Source organism: Belonocnema kinseyi, chromosome 9 (assembly GCF_010883055.1).
Source record: "Belonocnema kinseyi isolate 2016_QV_RU_SX_M_011 chromosome 9, B_treatae_v1, whole genome shotgun sequence".
In the NCBI taxonomy this organism is placed as follows: domain Eukaryota; kingdom Metazoa; phylum Arthropoda; class Insecta; order Hymenoptera; family Cynipidae; genus Belonocnema; species Belonocnema kinseyi.
This window is the reverse complement of record NC_046665.1, coordinates 106,120,998-106,140,865: the sequence shown is the minus strand read 5'-3', so window position 1 is coordinate 106,140,865 and position 19,868 is coordinate 106,120,998. Positions and strand designations below refer to the sequence as shown.

The window sequence follows — 19,868 nt, the reverse complement described above, 5'->3', positions numbered from 1 at the left end:
TTCTACCACAATAGTTCCATTTTTAACCAAATACATGAATTTCCACACCAAAAATATTAATTTTCAACAAAAAAGTTAATTTTCAACCAAATTTTGATTTTCTAAGAAAGTAGTTAAATTTATAAAAAAAAAATACATGAATTTTAAACACAAATGAAAATTTTCAACCCAATATGTATTTGATTTTTCTAACCATTTTCAAACAAAAAAGTTAAATCTCCAAACAAAAAAAGTTAATTTTCAACCTACCAAAATAGTTCAATTTTTAATAATTTACATGAATTTTCATACCGAAAATATTAATTTTCAACCAAATATGTAGTTGGATTTTTACCATTTTCAAACCAAAATGTCGAAAATTTAACAAACGGGATAAATTTATAACAAACAAGTTCATTTTCAGCAAAATAAAATAGTTGAATTTTTAACGAAATGCGCGAATTTTCAACCAAAATAGATGGATTTTTAACGAGAAATATAATAGTTCATATTGTTTCAAGCAAAAAAGATTTTAATTTGAAATCAAGCACAGTTGAATTCAACTAGAAGGCGAATTTTCAACAAATTAGTTGAATCGTAAACTAAATCAGAGTAATTTTCTACCAAAATAGTTCAATTTTCAACCAAAATTAGATTTGAGTAAGAAAATAAACAATTTTTGAACCGAAATAAGTATGAATTTTTAACAAGGAAATACTTTTTACACAAAGAAAATAGTTTGTCAACAAAAAATATAATAGTTGATACAAGAGTGGCCGTTTTTGTCGAGAAAAAAAATGCACGATCATTTCTTGTTTCACAAATCTTTTTCACGGCCAATAAGATAAAAAAAATGTAAACTCTGAAGCTAAACATTTGTCCATTGGAAGTAATAAAAAGTAAACTACAAATTAAAGCAATTAAAAAGTATATAAATACTCAATAATTTACATGTAAAAATAGAAGGTATTAACCATTTTTAAAAATTTTCAAATGGCAGATAAACTGCAAAATTTAGAACTTTTATCAATTGTAGAGTTCAAAGGTTCAGATTCTTTTCCAAAAATATAAATTCGCGTTGTTGTTTTCCATGTTCCAAATTAAAGAATCAATCAATGAATTATAAAATTTTCAAAATTATATTATTTTAAGAAATTTTAAGCTAGAAACATTTATAATTAAAACATTTCAAGTTTTTTTTTTAAACTGAGCACTTCTTAAATTAGAAGTTCAATTATTTCCAAATTAAATTGTTTAAAAATACTTGACAAGCTTCAAAATTTTATTTCAAAATCTTGAGAAAACTAGAATCACTTGAAAATTTTTGTGATTTAAAATTATTTTAGAAGTTTTTACAGAACTTCTAAATATATTTTAAAATGAATCGATTTTTTTCTAAAATTTATAGAAAATCCTGCAAATTTTAAGACATTTCCTTCAATAAAATCTTTCGGATTCTTTTTTGCCAACTTTGAAAATCTTAAAAAAAAAGTAATATTCTCTTAAAATAATGTCTCGATTCAAGGCTTTCTATGTCAAACAATTAATTTGTAAATTGTTTGATTTTTAAATTTTGGTTTCAATTTATTCATCTTAAATGAACAGTCAAATATTGCTGAATATGAAATAATTATTTTTCTTAAGTAAAAAATTTAATATTAAATGGGGTAAAAATTGAATATTTTAGACTATATAAAACAATATTTTTAATTGAATGCAAGCCTTTAATTACGAATATATTATTATGTTATTTTTAAGTTGAAAATAGTTTATAAAATTTTAATCTGACGTTTACAGTTTTTTAATGACTAAGACTTTCGAATTAAAACAGTTTAAGTTTTAACGTTAAAATCAGGAATTCTTTTATTTGCAGTTGATAAAATAACAGGGTGGCCGTTTTAATCGACGAAATAAATTCCCGGTCTTTTCTCGGTTTTTTTCCGGTTCGCAAACATTTTTCACGGTGAATGAAATTTAAAAAATTTAACACCAAAGCTAAACAATTTTTCACTTGAAGTCATAAAAACTGAGCTGCAAATGAAAGCACTCAAAGTGAAAATATTAAATTTTGAACTTTTAAAATTGAAATTTAAAAGTTTTTAACTAAAAAATGTTGTATTCAAATTCTCAATAATTTACGCGTATAAAATTGAAGATACTAACATTTTTCAATAAAAAAAAATATAAATCCACGTTATTATTTCCAATGCTCTAAATTAAAAAATCAATCTATGAACTATAAAACTTTCGAAAATATAAAATTGTAAGGAATTTTAAGCTAAAAACATTAAATATTGAAAAATTGAAAACAAACTTTACTGAACACTTCTTGAATTGGAAATTCAATTATTTTCTTTTTAAATAGTTTAAACATACTTGGAAAGCCTCAACATTTTATTTCAAAATCTTGAGAAATCTAGAAGTTGTTTTAAATTTGTTTTAAAATTAAAATTATTTTGGAAATTTTTTCAGAACTTCTGAATATCTGTCAAAATTAATTGAATTTTTTTTTACAATTTTCAGAAAAACCTGCAAATTTTAGAAAAATTCTTTACAATTTGGATGTATAAATAACAATTAAACATTTATTATTTGTAGGCGAAATTTGAGTAATTTTAAGAGATATTTAGACGTTTTGAAAATATTCAAACTTAATGTAAAACTTGAAATGATAGCCTAATATAAAACAAAATGTACATTTTCGCAGATTTAAAAAAAAAATAGATTCTTTTCAAGAATTTCGAAAGGCTTCGAAAGAATAAAAATATTCTCTTAAGAATACTATGAAAATTAAAAATAACTTTTCATTATGAAAAATTATTTTAAGAGAATATTTAAAAAGTTTTTCAAAGATTTAAACAAAATTTTCAAAAGAGTTTCTAGAAAATTTTATAAAATTTGCATGATTATTATTAATCTTTTAAAACTCCTGAATATCTTTTAAAATTATTCAAAATTTTTTTTACAAATGTCAATTTGTAAATTATACATCAAAATTTAATTCAGAAATTAAGCATTTTTTCAAATAGTTAAAGATTCTTTACTTTTAAATGTTTGGTTTCAATTTACTTTTCTTAAATAAAAATAAAAATATTGCTAAATATTTAATAATTCATCTTTTTTTAATAAAAAATTTCAAATTGAATGGGTTAAAAATTGAATATTTTTGACTGAAAAAATATTAAATTTTTTTAATTCTTTAATTAAAAATATATTATTATGAAGTTATTTTTAAGTTGAAAATAGTTTATAAACTTTCAATCACACGTTCACATTTGTTTAATGACTAAGCCTTTCAAATTGAAACAGTTTATGTTTTATTGTTAAAATCTGAAAATTCTTAAATTTTGAACTGATTTAAAATCGTTTTGTCAAATCGTTTTTGTTCGCTTTTTATTACTTAAAGTGCAGATAAATTTAAACAAAATTTATTTATTTCTTAAATAAAAAAATTTTTTTATCCAAAATTTTCAACATCAAAGGCTTTTATTTTTTCTTTGTTCAAGTCTTTAAGACAAAATTTAAAAATTCTTTAAATTAAAAATGTAAGCTTATAAATAAAAATTATAAATGGAAAATTTTTAAAGCAACAAAATTCTGACTTAACGCATTGCAAGCTAAATAATAGCATAATTGAAAAACATTTCAGTTTTTAATTTTTTATTCAAGTCTTCAAGACTGTATTTTAAAATTCTTTAAATTAAAAATCTAAAATAGTAATGGATTTTTGAAATACGAATTTTAAACTGAATGATATTATAACTGAAAAAGAAATACTTGTAAACTTCCAGGTCAAAAAATAAATTCACTTTATTTCTCGGCTTTTTCGGGTCTCAAAAAATTCCCGTTGCAGCGGCCACTCTATGATATTTTGTCAATCAAAAATATTTTTATTTGAAATCAAGCACAGTCGAATTCAACAAAAATACGGATTTTTAACAAAGTCGTAAAATCGTCAACCGAATCAGATTAATATTCTCTCCAATAATAGTTGAATTTTCAACCAAATTAAATTAGATTTTTTTTATAAAAAGAGATAAATTTAAAAATAAAAAAGTCTAATTTTTTAACAAGAAAAAACCAATTTCCATTGCATTCTTGCATTTTATAGCCACGTCAAATTTTCTACAAAACAACAAAATGCAAATGAATTCGCAACACAAAAAAAAATTAATTTTCAACCAAAATAGATTTTGACTTGAAATCAAGCCAATTTGTATTTTTTTAAAATTCGTTGTGTTTTTACCAAAAGACATACATTCTGAAACGAAAAAGTTGTATTTTCAAACCAAAAATATGAATTATCAACAGAAAAGTTTAAAAAAAAAATAACAAAGTTACCCCAAAATTTACCCAACACTGATCAGTTTTAACACTGATCCCAGTTTTCAAGATTTGAACTCCAGCTGACACTAAAAGTATTTTAAATCCATCCAGAATATAATTTTCCCTAAAACTGATTTTCATTCCCTATTTTTGCACTTCTTCGCAAAACAATTCTGCACTTTCGTATCGATTTTTGTTGCCTATAGCCACCTTGCTTGCTCTGTACATGTACCATCTGAAAATGTCAAATCGATGTGAACTCTTTTCGCAAAGAGTCTCGTTACAATCTTTCAACGTTTAAGCAACAGTATCGTTTTATTATTTGCAATAAATTGTATCGCGAATTCATTGGCTGACTGGAAAACTAGTACTACGTTTATTGGTAAGGAGATTCGCATTGCGGTTTAAAAATAAACTAGCAAAGCATTTTCCTACTGGGTTTCTCTAAAAATAAGACAGTCGTCTCTCTCGCATTTAGCGTGATTTTAACAACGAGGAGCTACCAGCATTTTTCGAGGCAGAGGAGAGGATTGGTCATGCAAACTCTGAGATTGTCGTCTGGACATGAAATGCCCACCGTGGGGTTAGGAACATGGCAGGTGAATCAACAATTTCAAAAAACCTGGTGATAAAACGTTCTCCAAACTTCCACAATTTTAGAATCTTTATCTCTCCCTTTCAAAATTAGTTCTCAATTTAAAAGTATTCAGGCTTTCAAAACAGGGTGGTCGCAAAAATTTATTTTCAGAATTCCCCGGGTTTTCCCTGCATAATTTTTCATTTTCCGTGATCATTAATATTTCAAAAACAAAATTCTCATCTTGTAACCTTCTCAATATAGAATCTTTGGTCAGTGGAATAAAACGAATTTTTCATTTAAATTATTAAACATTTTTTATTTATTATTCTCAGAGCCCCCGAAAGTAAAGTAGCCTTTAGGTAAAACCCGATTTTACGTTTGTACTAATGTTTTTTGCGTTTTTAGCGAGTCAACTTGTCAATATAAATATATTGTCTACGTGATCGTGTGGTGAATTATAAATATCGGTAATAAATCAACAATTAAAATTAAAAAAGTGATTTTCAGAATAAGTGTTGAAATGTGCTTAATTTAATTTTATGTGATAATTAATCCGGGTATTATTGAATTTTTAAACTAAGAAAGGTACATTTTTAACCAAAAATGAAATAGTAAAACTTTTAATTTAAAAAAATGTTAAATTATTTTTTTTAACGAATTTTCTACGAAATAGTTGATATTTTTACCAAATTATTGAACTTTACAAACGAAATGACGCATTTTCTATACAAAACAGTTAAATTATCAAATAGAAAATAGAAAATTTTAATAAGAAAGTTAATTTTATACCAAAAAATACGAATTTTCAGTAAAATACAAGGATTCTCAACCCAAAAGTTGACTTTTCAACTAAACTAGATTAATTTTCAACACAAGAAAATTTTTTTAGCAAAATAGTTGAATATTTACTTTGAAAAAAAAAACATTTCCGTCCAAAAATGTAATAAGTAAATTTTCAATTACCAAAGTAATTTTTTAATAAAAAAAGGATATTTCAACTAAACAGTTCAATTTACAACCTAAGAGATTAATTTTTAACCAGAATTTTGAATTCTCAACCAAAAATTTTCAACTAAAAAAGATGAATTTTTAAACAAAAATATTAATTTTTTACAAAAAAAAAAAAAGAATTTCTAACCAGCTTCAAGAATTCTCAAGCAAAAAGTTGAAGTTTCGACAAAAAAAGATAAATTTTTAAACAAAAAGATTAATTTACTACTAAACGCGAATTTTTAATAAAATACAAGAATTCTCAACCAAAAAGTTGAATTTTTAACAAAGAAAAAAATTTCTAATTTTGAAGAAAACAGTTCAACTTTAAAACTTAGATATTAAACTTATGACCAAAAAGATGAATTAAAAAAAATATATTAATTTTTTACAAAAAAAAAAAAATAATTTTGAACCAACTTGAAGAATTCCAAAAAAAGGCCGAATTTTCATACAAAAAAGATGATTTTTTAAATAAAAAGATTAATTTACCACTAAAAGACGAATTTTAAATAAAATTCAAGAATTCTCGAACAAAAAGTTGAATTTTTAAGAAAGAAAAATTTTCTAACTTTTAAGAATTTTTAAGAATAATTTTTAATTTTTAAGAAAGAAATTCAACTTTAAAATCTAGTTATCAAATTGTTAACCAAAAAAAATTAATTTACCATAAAAAAAAGATTAATTGTCAATCAAATAAAAAAATGCTCAACCAAAAAGTTGAATTTTGAAGAAAAAAAGATTAATTTTTAAACAAAAAGATCAATTTATTACCAAAAGGGGAATTTTTAATAAAATTCCAGAATTCTCAACCAAAAGTTGAACTTATACAGAAAGAAAAATTTTCTGTAAAAGTTCAACTTAAAACCTATTTATTGAATTTTTAACTAAAAAGATTAACTTTTTAACCAAAATATTAATTTTTTACCAAAAAAAAAAGATTTTTCTACCAAATTCAAGAATTCTCAAACAAAAAGTTCAATTTTCAACTAGAAGATTTTTTTAAACAAAAAGATTAATTTACTGCTAAAAAGATTAATTTTTAATGAAATTCGAGAATTCTCAACCAAAAAGTTTAATTTATAAGAAAGAAAAAAAAACGTTAATTTAAAAAAAAGCAGTTTACACACTTTAAAACCCAGTTATTAAATTTTTAATCAAGAAGATGTTTTTTTAAACAAAAATATTAATTTTTTACAAAAAAAGGAATTTTTAATTAAATTCAAGAATTCTGAAACAAAAAGTTGAACTTTTAACTCAATTTTTTTCAAATTAATTTACCACCAAACAAGACGAATTTTTAATCAAATTCAAGAATTCTCAACAAGAAAGTTGAATTTTCAACTAAAAACATACATTTGTAAATAAAAGATTCATTTTCTACCAAAAGGAGTCATCATCTGGAAATGCGCTAAAAACGTTACTATGTGTATTATTAGAAAAAAATGCTCTAAATTCTAAAAGGTTACCCTAATAACGTTACTTTGACTATCTCTTAAAAATTGCCTTTGATGTTTTAAAAATACCCTAAAGCCCTTTAAAATCCCTTTAAACTATTGTAATCTATGGATCTGTTTAACTGCTCGAAAATATTTCAAATCTTTTAAAATCTTTTCAAATCCCTGGAAACATTTTCAAGCTCTTGAAAATTTCCCGGAATTTTTAAAGCTACTCTAAAATCTTAAAAATATTTTGAAATTCCTTCAAATTATTGAAATCAATTAAATATTTCTTGATAGTTTTTAAAATACCCTAAATATTTCAAATCCTTTCCAATTGTTGAAATATAAATTTTGTAAAGCTCCTTAAACTTCCTTGGAATTAAAAAAAAACAATCAAATCTCTGAAATTCTCTGAAATATTTTCAAATTATTAAAATCCATTGCAAATTTTTCGGAATATTTTTAAATATTATAAAAATGTTCAAATTCCATTAAATTAAGGAAATGAATAAAAAATGTCTTGCCAACTGTTAAAATACCCTCAAATATTTCAAATTCTTTAAAGTATATTAATCTTCCTTGAAATTTTGAAAAGCTCTTTAAAACTTCTTGGAATTAAAATAAAACATCAAATCTGTAAAATTCTTTTAAATACCTTCAAATTATTGAAATACACTTAAAATTTTTTTGAATCTTTCAAAATACCATACAAAATTTTAAATCCCATTAAATTACTGAAATAATTTGAAAAGTCCTTCGCATCTGTTTAAATAGCCTAAAATATTTCCCATTCTTTGGCCCTTTAAAACCCCTTGAATTTTTTAAAAGATCATGACAAATAATTGGAATTTTTCAAAATACCCTAGTAATTCAAATCCTTTGGAATCACATCCAATTATTAAAATCTATGAAAGACCCTAAAATATTTCAAATCTTGTAAAATATTATGAAATCCCTTGGAATTTTTAAAGCTCTTTAAAAGTCCTTGGGATTTTAGAACATAATATCAAATTTTAAAAAATTTGAAATCCCTTCAAATTATTGAAACTTATTGAAAATGTCTTGGAACCTTTTCAAATGTTCCGAAATCTCTCAAATCTCTTAATTCTTGTAAATAAATTATTTGAAACCCATACAAATATCAACCACATGAAAAGTTTCTTAAATCCCTTAAAATAATTTCAATAAGACAATTATTAATCTCTTTAAAATGCTTTGGAATATTTTTAAATGTCCGAAAACCTTATAGATCCCATAAAACCGTTTCATGTCATCCGGATATTCTAAATCTTTTAAAACACCTTGCAACGTTTTAAAGCTCTTGAAAATTCTTTTGGTGTTTCAAAAATACTCTAAAGAGTCCTTTGAAATTCCTTTAAACTATTTAAATCTATTCAGAAATCTTCGGAATCTTTTAAAATACCCGAAAATATTTCAAATCATTTGCAATCATTTTAAGTCCCTTGAAACTTTTTAAAGCTCTTTAGAATTCATTGTGATTTTAAAGCATACCCTATAATCTTTCAAATAATATAATTTTAATCCCTTAAAATTAGTAAAATCTGTTCTAAATTCCTTTGAATCTTTTAAATTAGCCTAAACTGTTTGAAACAATTTTAAATCTCTTGAAATCTTTTTAGCTTTTGAAAATTTCCTTGAATGTTTAGAGGTACCCAAAAATCTTGAAAATCTATTGAAATTCCTTCGAATTATTGAAATCTATTAGATATTTCTCGGAAGCTTTTAAGAGAACCTGAATTATTTCAAATCCTTTGAAATACCTTGAAACTTTTTACAGCTCTTGAAAATTCCTGAAATTTTTTAAAAATACTCTCAAATAATAAAAATCCTTTGAGATCTATTAACATTTTTATGAAACTTTTAAAATGCCCTAAAATATTTCCAAAGAATTCAAGAAAGTTCATAAATAGCTATAGACTTGAATTAAATAGTGATCAACCCATGGGTTAATTTATTGAAAGGAAATCTTTTTATGTAATAAAGTGACATAATAAAAAAAAGTATCCTAACATTTGAAATTTTTTCCAAATTCCTGACTTTTCCTTGGCCACCTTGTTTCAACATATTTTCTAAAACTTTCCCAGAGAAACCTACATAAAAATAATACAGATAAAATTTCTCACCAGAGGATCCTTTTCATAAAAATTGAATTTATTCACAAGACCTTATACGTACGATTACAATACCCTTCTTTTGGAGAAACCAAACGATTTAAAACCAAACCAAAATTCTAAAAAAAAAAAAAAACTCGTAGGCAAAACCGGAAGAAATGGAGGCAGCAGTACTGGCTGCCCTGAATAGTGGATACCGACACATAGACACAGCTTTCAATTATAAAAACGAGGATGCGATTGGCAAAAGTTTGAAAAAATGGTTCGAGAGAGGAGGGAAACGCGAAGATCTTTTCATAACTTCTAAGGTATGCAAGTGAAAAAAAAAAAACATCAAGTTGTAAATAATTGTTAAGTTAAAACCGAGAAATATTTTATACAAATGGACCATATGATTTGTCAGTTGCCGAATTATGGAAATCGACCATCCGATGTGGAGAGATTCGCCAAAATGTCCCTCGAAAAGCTCGGGCTAGAATACCTGGACATGTATTTAATTCACATGCCTTTTGCTTTTCTCCTTAATGAGACGGATATGTCCCCGGCGGTCCACGAAAATGGTGGTGACTTTATGTTAGACACGTCTAGCAATCCAGTCGCCGTCTGGAAGGTCTGCAAACAATAATTTTCCATTTTTATATCTTCTAGTCTAGATCTTATTCTCAAGTATTTTTTTGGGTATTGTTTTCTTTTTTCGTAGGAAATGGAAAAGTTGGTCGAGAAGGGATATGCGAAATCAATTGGATTGAGTAACTTCAATGAATCTCAAATTTTGGAGATTATTAATATCTCAAACATCAAACCGAGCAATTTGCAAGTATGATTTTTTTTATTTCATTTGAATTTTCAAATAACAGACCATAATGCTCTAAAAACAGTTGAATTTTTAAAAAAATAGTTGAATTTTCAACTAAAACAATGAACCTTTAACAATACAAATGAATTTTCAAAGAAAGAGTTCGACTTTAAACCAAGTAGTTAAATTTAAAGTGAAAAAAAGATAAATTCTGAACGAAAAATAGAATAGTTGATATTTCAACCAAAAAAGATTGTTTAATCAAGAAAGAATAAAAATATTATTCAAATTATTGAGGTTTCAAGTTAAAAGTCAAATTTTTAACGAAACAGTTAACTTTTTAAAACCTGATATGAATTTTCCACCAAATAGTTGGATTTTCTATCAACATAATAGAATTTTCAATTCAAAACGAAGTATTTTCTAAAAAAACATTTCAACTTCCTAGTGAATGAATGAATTTTAACCGAAAAACTATCCATATCTTCGACTAATAAAATTAATTTTTAAAAAGTATTTTAACTTCAAACCAAGTATAATTGAATTTTCAAACAAGAAGATTAATTTTAAACACGAAAAAACTAATTTTCAATAAAATACATGAACTTTTAACCAAGTAGCTGAATTTTCAAATAAAAAAATTAATAAATTTTCAAGTATTTTAAGTTTTTAATTTTAATTTGATTTAATTTTTAATTTTAAATCAAATTCAAGAATTCTTAACCAAAAAGTTGAATTTTTAAGGAATAAAGAAAAATTTTCTATTTTTTAAGAAAGCAGTTCAACTTTTAACCCTATTTCTTAAATTTGTGACCAAAAAGATTAATTTACTACCAAAAAAGATGAATTTTCAATTAAAATAAAGAATTCTCAGCCAAAAAGTTGAATTTTCAATTAAAAAGGTGACTTTTTAAAAAAAATACTAATTTACTACCAACACGCGAATTGTTAATAAAATTCAAGAACTCTCAACCAAAAGTTGAACATTTACAGAAAGAAAATTTTTCTAATCTTTCAGAAAGCAGTTCAAACTAAAACCTATTTATTAAATGTTTAACCAACAAGATGAATTTTTAAATCAAAATAATAATTTCTTACCAAAAAAAAAAGATTTTTTAACCAAATTCAAGAATTCTCAAACAAAACGTTGAATTTTCAAACTAAAGTTTTTCTTTAACAATAAGAATAATTCACTACCAAAAAATAAGAATTTTTAATAAAATTCAAGAATTCTCAACCAAAAAGTGGAATTTTTATCTAAAAAAAGATGAATTTTTAAACAAAAAAATTTATTAATTACTAAACGTCGAATTTTAATTAAATTCAAGAATTTTCAAACAAAAAGTTGAATTTTCAACTAAATTTTTTTTTAACAATAAGATTAATTTACTACCAAAAAATAAGAATTTTTAATAAAATTCATAAATTCTCAACCAAAAATTGGAATTTTTATCTAAAAAAAGATGAATTTTTCAACAAAAAAGTTTATTAATTACCAAACGACGAATTTTAATTAAATTCAAGAATTCTCAAACAAGACGTTGAATTTACAAATAAAAAAATTTTTTACAAAAAGATTAATTTACTACTAAACAAGATAAATTTTCAATCAAATTTAAGAATTCTTAACCAAAAAGTTGAATTTTCAACTAGAAAAGATGATTTTTTAAACAAAAAAATTAATTTAGTACAAAAAAAAGTCCACAAAATTCAAGAAGTCTAAACCAAAAAGTTGAACGTTCATTCATCTAAAAATATGCATTTTTAAACAAAAAGATTAATTTACTACCAAAAGGCGAATTTTTAATAAAATTCAAAAATTCTCAACCAAAAGTTGAACTTTTAAGAAAGAAAGAAAAATGTTGTATTTTTTAAGAAAGCAGTTCAACTTTAAAACCTATTTATTAAATTTTTAACCAAAAAATGAATTTTTAAACCAAAATATTAATTTTTTATAAAAAAAAAGATTTTTTGAATGAATGAAATGATTCTTTAAATTAAATTGATGTTTAGATACTATAGTGAATTCCATATTAAACGCATAAGATTTCAAGTCAATAATTGATATTTCGACCAGAAAATATGATTTTTTAACAAAACAGTTGAATACTCAAACAAAGCAGATTTTTTTAACCAAACAGTTCAATTTTTAACGAAGGAGTTCGACTTTAAACCAAGTAGTTAATTATAAAGTGAAAAAAATATGAATTCTTAACGAAAAATGTAATAGTTGATATTTCAACCAAAAAAGATTGTTTAGTCAAGAGAGAATAAAAATGTTAATCAAATTATTAAGTTTTCAAGTTAAAAGTCGATTTTTTTAGCCAATAGTTGACTCTAAAACCTGAATATATGAATTTTCCAACAAATAGTTGAATTTTCTATAAACATAATAGAATTTTCAATCCAAAAAGACTATTTTTCTAAAAAAAAAACCGTTGAACTGTCTAGTAAAAAGTTGAATTTTCCACAAAAAAGTAAGTTTTAAATTATAGTTTAATTTTCAACCGAAAAAAAAATCATCTCTTCGACTAATAAACTCAATTTAAAAACAGTAGTTTAACATAAATTATTTTAATAATAAAGAACATAGATTTTCAACCAAAAATGAGATAGTTAAATTATTTAGTTTCTAGTTAAATTTTCAACTTAAAAGATTCATTTTCAAGAGAAAAATATGAATTCTGAACAACAACAAAAATTTACATTACATCGAATTTTAAACCCAAAATATGAATTTTTAACAAAACAGTTTAATTTTCAACCTAAAAATACAAGTTCTTAACGAAAACGTTCTTTTTCAGACGAATAATTGAGTAATTGAATTTTCAACCAAGAGAATTAGTTTCAACAAGAATCAAGGCTAATTTTTAACGAAATAGTTAAATCTTCAACCTTTAAAATTCATTGGAAGTAAAGTAGATCAAATTTCAAACACGTGGTTAAATTTTCAATTAAAAAGATCATTTTTCCAAAAATTCTAAACGAAAAATAAAATAGTTTCCAAACAAAAAAGTTATTTTTTTACCAAATAGTTCAATTTTAAACCAAAGAAATGAATCTTCACCTGATAAATTAAATTTTTAACGAAATAGTTAAACTTTCAACCAAGCAGTTGAATTTTTAAGTAAGAAGATTAATTTTAAACAAAAAAGAAAGACTTATTTTCAACTAAATACTTACATTTTGAACCAAATAGTTTATTTTTGAACAAAATAGTTGAATTTTCAACTAAAAAGGTGAATTTTCAAGAAAAATACCAATTCTCAACAAAGCGTACCAATTGATATTTCAACTAAAAAAAACGAGTTATCAAAAAAAAGGTAATTTTGAAGCCTAAAAATATGAATTTTCAACCAAAAAATGTATTTTTAACCAAATAGTTGAGTTTTCAATCAAAGAGATGAATTTTAAACTAATAAAAAGAATTTTTTTAAAAAGTAGTTTACTTTCATCCAAGGAGTTGAATTTTAAACCAAGATATTTTTTCAACAAAATAGTTGAAATTTCAAATAAAAAAACCAACATTTTCATCTGAACATGGGACAGTTTAATATTTATACACAAACTTAATTTTTAACACAAAAAAACGAATTTTCAACAAAATAGTGAAATCTCCAACCAATAAAATTAATTTTTAATGACGTAGTGCAACTTTTAAACAAGTGATTAAATCTTTACCTAAAAAAGATGAATTATCATTCAAAAAGATTGGAATATTCTTATTGGGTTTTATTAATTCAGTTCACATTCAAGCGGAAAAAATGGGAATAGGGGATAGATTTTCAAATCTGAAATAATGACATACACAATTTTTAAATTCTAACAACCAGGGTGGCTGGTTTAATGAAAAAAAAAATCTAGGTCATTTCATGGTTTTTTCCCCATTTGTAAACGTTTTTCAGAATCTGAGAAATTTAAAAAAATCAATCTCTAAAGCGAAAAATGTTCCCATTTTAAGTAATAAAAACTGAACTGCAAATTGAGGCACTCTAAGTGAAACTCTGGAATTTTAAACTTTTAAAATTGAAGTTTAAAAACTAAAAATGTTAAACTTTGATAAATTTTAGATTTCAAAGATTCAGATTCAGTTCTAATAATATAAATACACGCTATCATTTTTAGCGCTCTAAATTTAAGAATTAATCAATGAATTTAAACATTTTCAAAATTATATTATTTTAAACAATTTTAGGCCAGAAACATTAAAAATTGAACTTTCACATTCATTTTTGATGATTTTGTAAATCTTTACAAATCTTTTTAAGCATACTCTTAAAATCATTTTTAATTTCCCAAGGAAGTGAATATTGAACCAAGATTTTCGTTTTAAATTTTTAATTAATTTTGAATTTTTCTCTTCAACTTACTCGAATTTTTTCTAAGAATTTCTGAATTGTTCAAGTATTACTTATACATAAAAATTGAACAATTTGACTAAAAAATTAAATTTTATTAGCAGAACAAATAAAATTGTAATGTTCAAAGTTTTGAATATTTAATTCATAATTACTGATTTTAAATAAATAGTTAGATATTTCCAAATATTACGTCATTTTTCTTTTTCTTGTTTTTTTTTTTTTTTTAATTTTAGACTTTGAAATGGAATATTTTAGACTAAAATCATATTTGAAATTTAATAAAAGCCCTTGATTATGAATATATTATGTTCCAGTCATTTTAAAATTGAAAATAGTTTAAAAAATTTCAATCAGGCGTTAAAATTTGGAAATTCTAAAATTGTGAACTGATTCCGAATCTTCTTCTAAAATTAATTATGATTCACTTTTTAAATGTTTAATTCTCAAACTGCATTTAAAATTTCCTTAAATTAAAAGATTCGCTTAAAAATTAAAAAATTGTATAGTGAAAGAGTTTGAAATTGAGCATTCTAAACTGAATTATATCATAATTTAAAAAGATGCAAATTCAACTAATCATTTTTAAAAACCGTTTAAATCAAAGTTGGACTTTTTTTTCTAAAAATTTGTCAAATTCCCGATCAAAAAATAAATCCACTGCTATTTCCCGATTTTTTCCCGGGACTTTGATTTTTCAGGTGGAATTGCACGCGTACCACCAACAGAAACCCTTACGAGAATTCTGCAAATCTCATAACATCGCAGTAACAGCCTACAGTCCGATAGGGTCACCCGGAGCAAAGGAGCACTTTCAGCAAAAGTACAATTACAGTCCAGAGAAATTCCCCGATCTTTTGGGACATCCTTTAGTTAAAGAAATTGCCGATAAATACAGAAAATCGCCTGCACAAGTGCTACTTCGACACCTGGTTCAAGAAGACATTATCGTCATACCGAAAAGTTCAAATCCCGAAAGAATCAAGTCAAACATTGATATATTTAATTTCAACTTAACAGACGAAGATTTACAAAGACTCGATAATCTCGACCGAGGCAGTAAAGGGCGAATCTTTACGTTCCTTTTTTTCCAAGGGTAAGATATTATACCATTTTTTTGTTTATTCTCAGGGCTCGGATCGACTATAAGGCTTTTAAAATGGCATTGGGTTTCTAAAAAATAAGTTTACAAAAACTTACGAAAATGGTGTAGATAATTTTGACTGATTTTTAAATATTCTTTGCAATTTAAAAATAATTTTTAAAGTTTAAACAGATTTTTTTAACAATAGTCATTCGGCTTGAAGGATACTCAATCTGAGTTTAAAATATTTATTTCTGAACTATTAAACTTGTGAATTTTGATTATTTTCAAATGAGAGAAGTTTATAATTTACATTAATTTTGAACTTCAACAACATTCATTTTGAATTTTTTTTTTTTCATTTTAAACTTAAAAGTACTCAAAAATTGTGGCTTTAAATTTGAGACTGAATAATGTGATTAGGAAGTGATTAATTTTTTAATAATTCGTACTTCAAGAACACAAATAATGCTCTAGAAACAAGGGAAATCTGGCGATTTTTAACGAAAATAGCCGAATAAGTTCTTTTAAATAAAATTAATAAAGACACAATATTGAATTCAATATGAAATGCTCTCAATTCTTAAAAATCGAAATATATTGAATTTTCAAACAAAAAGATACTAAATTTAAACTAAAAAATTATGAATCTTCAACTGGAATAGTTAAATTTTCAACCCAGAAGATTAATTTCGACCAAAAAAGTAAATATTTTTAACTAAAAATAGATAATTTTTTAACCAAATTTAATAATTATATTTCCAGTCAAAAAATAAATTTTCTGCAAAAAATAAATTTAAAAAAACAGTTCAAGTTGCAATTGGAATAGTTGCACTTTCAGTGAAAAAATTAATTTTCAGCCAACGTAACAACCGATTTTGAAAAAATAGCTCATTTCTCAATAAAGGAGATGAATTTTCAATTAAAATGATGAATCTTTAACAAAGAAAAATTCATTTTTAACAAAACAATAAGCAAGTAATGAAATCTTCACTCAAAAAAGACGAATTCCAAATAAAAAATGTATTAGTTGATATTTTAACCAACAAAGATTAAAATTTTTCACAAAATACATGAAATTTCAACCAGACACTTGAATTTTAATCTAAAACTGACTAATTTTCAACCAAAAACAGAATAATTTAATTTTCAGTTAAAAAAAATGATATGAAAAAAACTAATTTTTAACAAAATAGTTCAATACAGTAACAAAAAGCTACTGTTACAAATAAAAAATCATTATTATTCAATTGAATATTACCATTAAAAAATTTAAGCACACCCTAGAAAAAATCCCTGACTTAAAAAAAAAAATTCCCTGAAATTTCCAGTTTTTTTCAGTTATGTAAAAATTTCCAGGGTGGCGATTCGGCGGACGATTTCAAATTCCCGATCATTTCTCGTTTTTTTTCGGTCAAGTTTTTCAATTTTACCAATCAACTAAAAGTTACATTTATAATTGTCAATAAACGCAAATATTTTTTTTAAATCATGACGTTAATTTTGAACATTCTTTAACACAACAGAGCAACAAATTGCAGAATAAATGAATTTTCACATAAAATTATAAATCTTTAACTAGAATCGTAGAATTTTAAACCAAAAAGATCAATTTTCAACTAAAATTATAAATATCAAACTGAAATACTTTTATTTTTTTACCAAAAAGATGAATTTTTAATCAATAAGATTAATTTTCCAACAAAATAAATGAATTTTAGCGAAATAGTTAAATTTTCAATCAAAGGAGACAAATTTTCAACCAAATAGTTGGATTTTGAAAACAAAAAATTACTAAAAAAGATCAATTTTCAACCAAAACATAAACAATTAGGTTTTAAGTTAAAAAAATCAACGTTCAACCAAAAAAGACCAATTTTCAACTAAAGAAAATTATTTTTCAACCTAAAATTAAATAATTAAATTTTTAGTCAAAAAATGAATTTCTAACTTTAATTATGCAATAGTATTTTCATCAGTTTAGGAAAAAAATTATTTTCAAACAAAAAACAAATAAATTTACAATAAAATAGGTCGCTTTTCATCCAAAGAAATGAGTTTTTAATTCAAATTATGAATCTTCAAGTAGAATAGTTTATTATTTTTTACAAAAGAGTTTATATTTTAACCAAGTACATTTATTTTTAATCTGAAAGATGAATTTTCAACTAAAATTATCAAAATTGTTAACTGGAATACTTGAATTTTCCACCAAAAAGAAGACTTTTTTAACAATGAGTTTAACTTTAAAAAAAAATTATTTTCTATCAGAAAATTTGATTTTTAACAAAATACCTAAATTTTCAACGAAATAAATTAATGTTTAATTGAAAAAGAAAAATTTACATGCAAATTGTTCAATTTTGAACAAGAAAAGAACAATTTTCAACTTAAAGTTTAATTTTCCATCAATTACATGAATTTTCAACCAAATAGTTGAATTTTCATCCAAAAAAGATACAATTTCGACCAAAAATAGAATAGTTGAATTTTAGGTTTAAGCTCTAATTATTGAACAACAAAAAATAGGATTTTTAGAAAAATACTTAAATTTACATTTTTAAAAAGAAATGAATTTTCAATAGGAAAATGAGGAATCTTCCAAAAAAATTAATTTTTAATAAAAGATTTTAACTTTTAAACGCAAGCAGTTGAGTTTTCAAGAAAAAAAGGCGAATTCCCAACGAAAAATGAAAAAAAATCTCCTCTTCGAAAATTTGAAAGGAGGAACTTTTAAATTGTGAAGTATGTTGACTTGGATCGGATTTTTCAAACAGGGTAGTCGTTTTAATCACAAAAAAATTCCCGGTCATTTCCCGGTTGGCAAACTTTTTTCACGGTCAATGAAATTAAAAAATTCGACCTCTAAAGCTAAACATTTTTGCATTTAAAGTAATAAAAAATGACCTGCAAATCAGTTAAAGCAATTTTAAGCTAGAAATATTAAAAATTGAATAATGAAATTTTTGCTATAAACTGAACACTTCTTAAATCAAAATTTTAATTATTTTCATTTTAAATAGTTTAAAAATCCATAGAAAGCTTCAAAATTTTATTTAAAAATCTTGAAACATCTACATTTTGTTTGACATTCATAAAAATTTTGAATAATGGTGAATTTTTTTCAGAACTTCTAAACGTCTTTTATAAAGATTTGAATTCTTCCTAATTTTTTTTTAATCCTATAAAATTTTAAATATTTTTGACTTTTTAATCTTTAATCTTTTTAAATCTTTTAAAATATTTTCTTAAAATTATTTTTTAAAAGAAAAGGTCATTTTCAATTTTCCTATGAATCTTAATACAATGTTTTTAATTCTTTTGAAGCCTTTCATAATTCTTAAAAAGCTTCTACATTTTTCGTTCGAAATCTGCAAAAATATATATTTTGTTTTAAATCAGACCGTGGGCTATTTGCACTGAAACTTAGTTACGAAAAGCCGGATTTTGTTGATATACGTAAATACTTCGTTTAAATTATTTGAAATAATTTCAAATTTGTAATTAATTTTGAATCTTTTCAGACTTTCTGAATACTCTTGAATATTTATTATACATCAAAATCTAACAATTTTACGTGCAAATTAAATTTCTTCAAATAGAACAATTCAATTTGTAACGTTTAATGTTTACATTTGTTTAACTACACTACGAATTTCCAAATTCTAATGTAAATAATTTAATCTTTAACGTTAAAATCTGTAAATTCTTAAATTTTGAACCAATTCCGAATCGTCTTGTAAAAACAATTATTATTATCTTTTCAAATCTTTAAGTAAAATTAAATTTTAAAAATCATTATAATTTATATTCACTTCTGATCAACTAAAAAGATTTTGTATCCAAAATTGTCGATTTCAAACTCCACTAATTTATTATTTTTTAAGTCTTTAAAACCGTATTTTAAAATTCTGTAAATAAAAAATATACACTTAAGGGCATGTGACACAGCTAAATACCTATATTACCGACCTCACTTTTTCAGTTCACTGAATGTTTTTTTAAACCTAAGAACTTTTTTTATAAATAAAATATCGAGCTGAAACTTTGGAAAATGTATTAGAGTACAATAAAGTAATGTTTAGGTACTGCATTTTGGTAGGAACTTCACTGAAAATTATTTGATCTTTTTTCTGAACCTCGACATTTTTTGAACGTTCCAACTTTTTTTATACATAAAA

General features: G+C 23.7%; 2 protein-coding genes across 3 annotated transcripts in view; one reads left to right on the top strand and one right to left on the bottom strand.

The window, feature by feature from the left end:
- Nucleotides 1–19,868, top strand: part of LOC117179503 (1,5-anhydro-D-fructose reductase-like) — a 23,341-nt gene that overhangs the window by 2,181 nt on the left and 1,292 nt on the right. Inside the window, exons 1-6 of one of the 2 annotated variants that reach the window (XM_033371371.1) lie at nucleotides 4,562–4,687; nucleotides 4,784–4,904; nucleotides 9,593–9,757; nucleotides 9,853–10,059; nucleotides 10,150–10,266; nucleotides 15,305–15,699. In XM_033371371.1, the coding sequence (XP_033227262.1) occupies nucleotides 4,842–4,904; nucleotides 9,593–9,757; nucleotides 9,853–10,059; nucleotides 10,150–10,266; nucleotides 15,305–15,699 (947 nt within the window). In that variant the 5' untranslated portion in view covers nucleotides 4,562–4,687; nucleotides 4,784–4,841. Of the gene's footprint in view, nucleotides 1–4,561; nucleotides 4,688–4,783; nucleotides 4,905–9,592; nucleotides 9,758–9,852; nucleotides 10,060–10,149; nucleotides 10,267–15,304; nucleotides 15,700–19,868 lie in introns of those variants that run through there. The other variant, XM_033371370.1, reaches the window with a different exon arrangement.
- The window catches only part of LOC117179502 (DNA replication licensing factor Mcm5), a 38,271-nt gene continuing 27,871 nt past the window's right edge, over nucleotides 9,469–19,868 (bottom strand). Inside the window, exon 9 of the mRNA XM_033371369.1 lies at nucleotides 9,469–10,061. The gene's annotated coding sequence lies outside the window, so the exon portion shown is untranslated. The remainder of the gene's footprint in view (nucleotides 10,062–19,868) is intronic.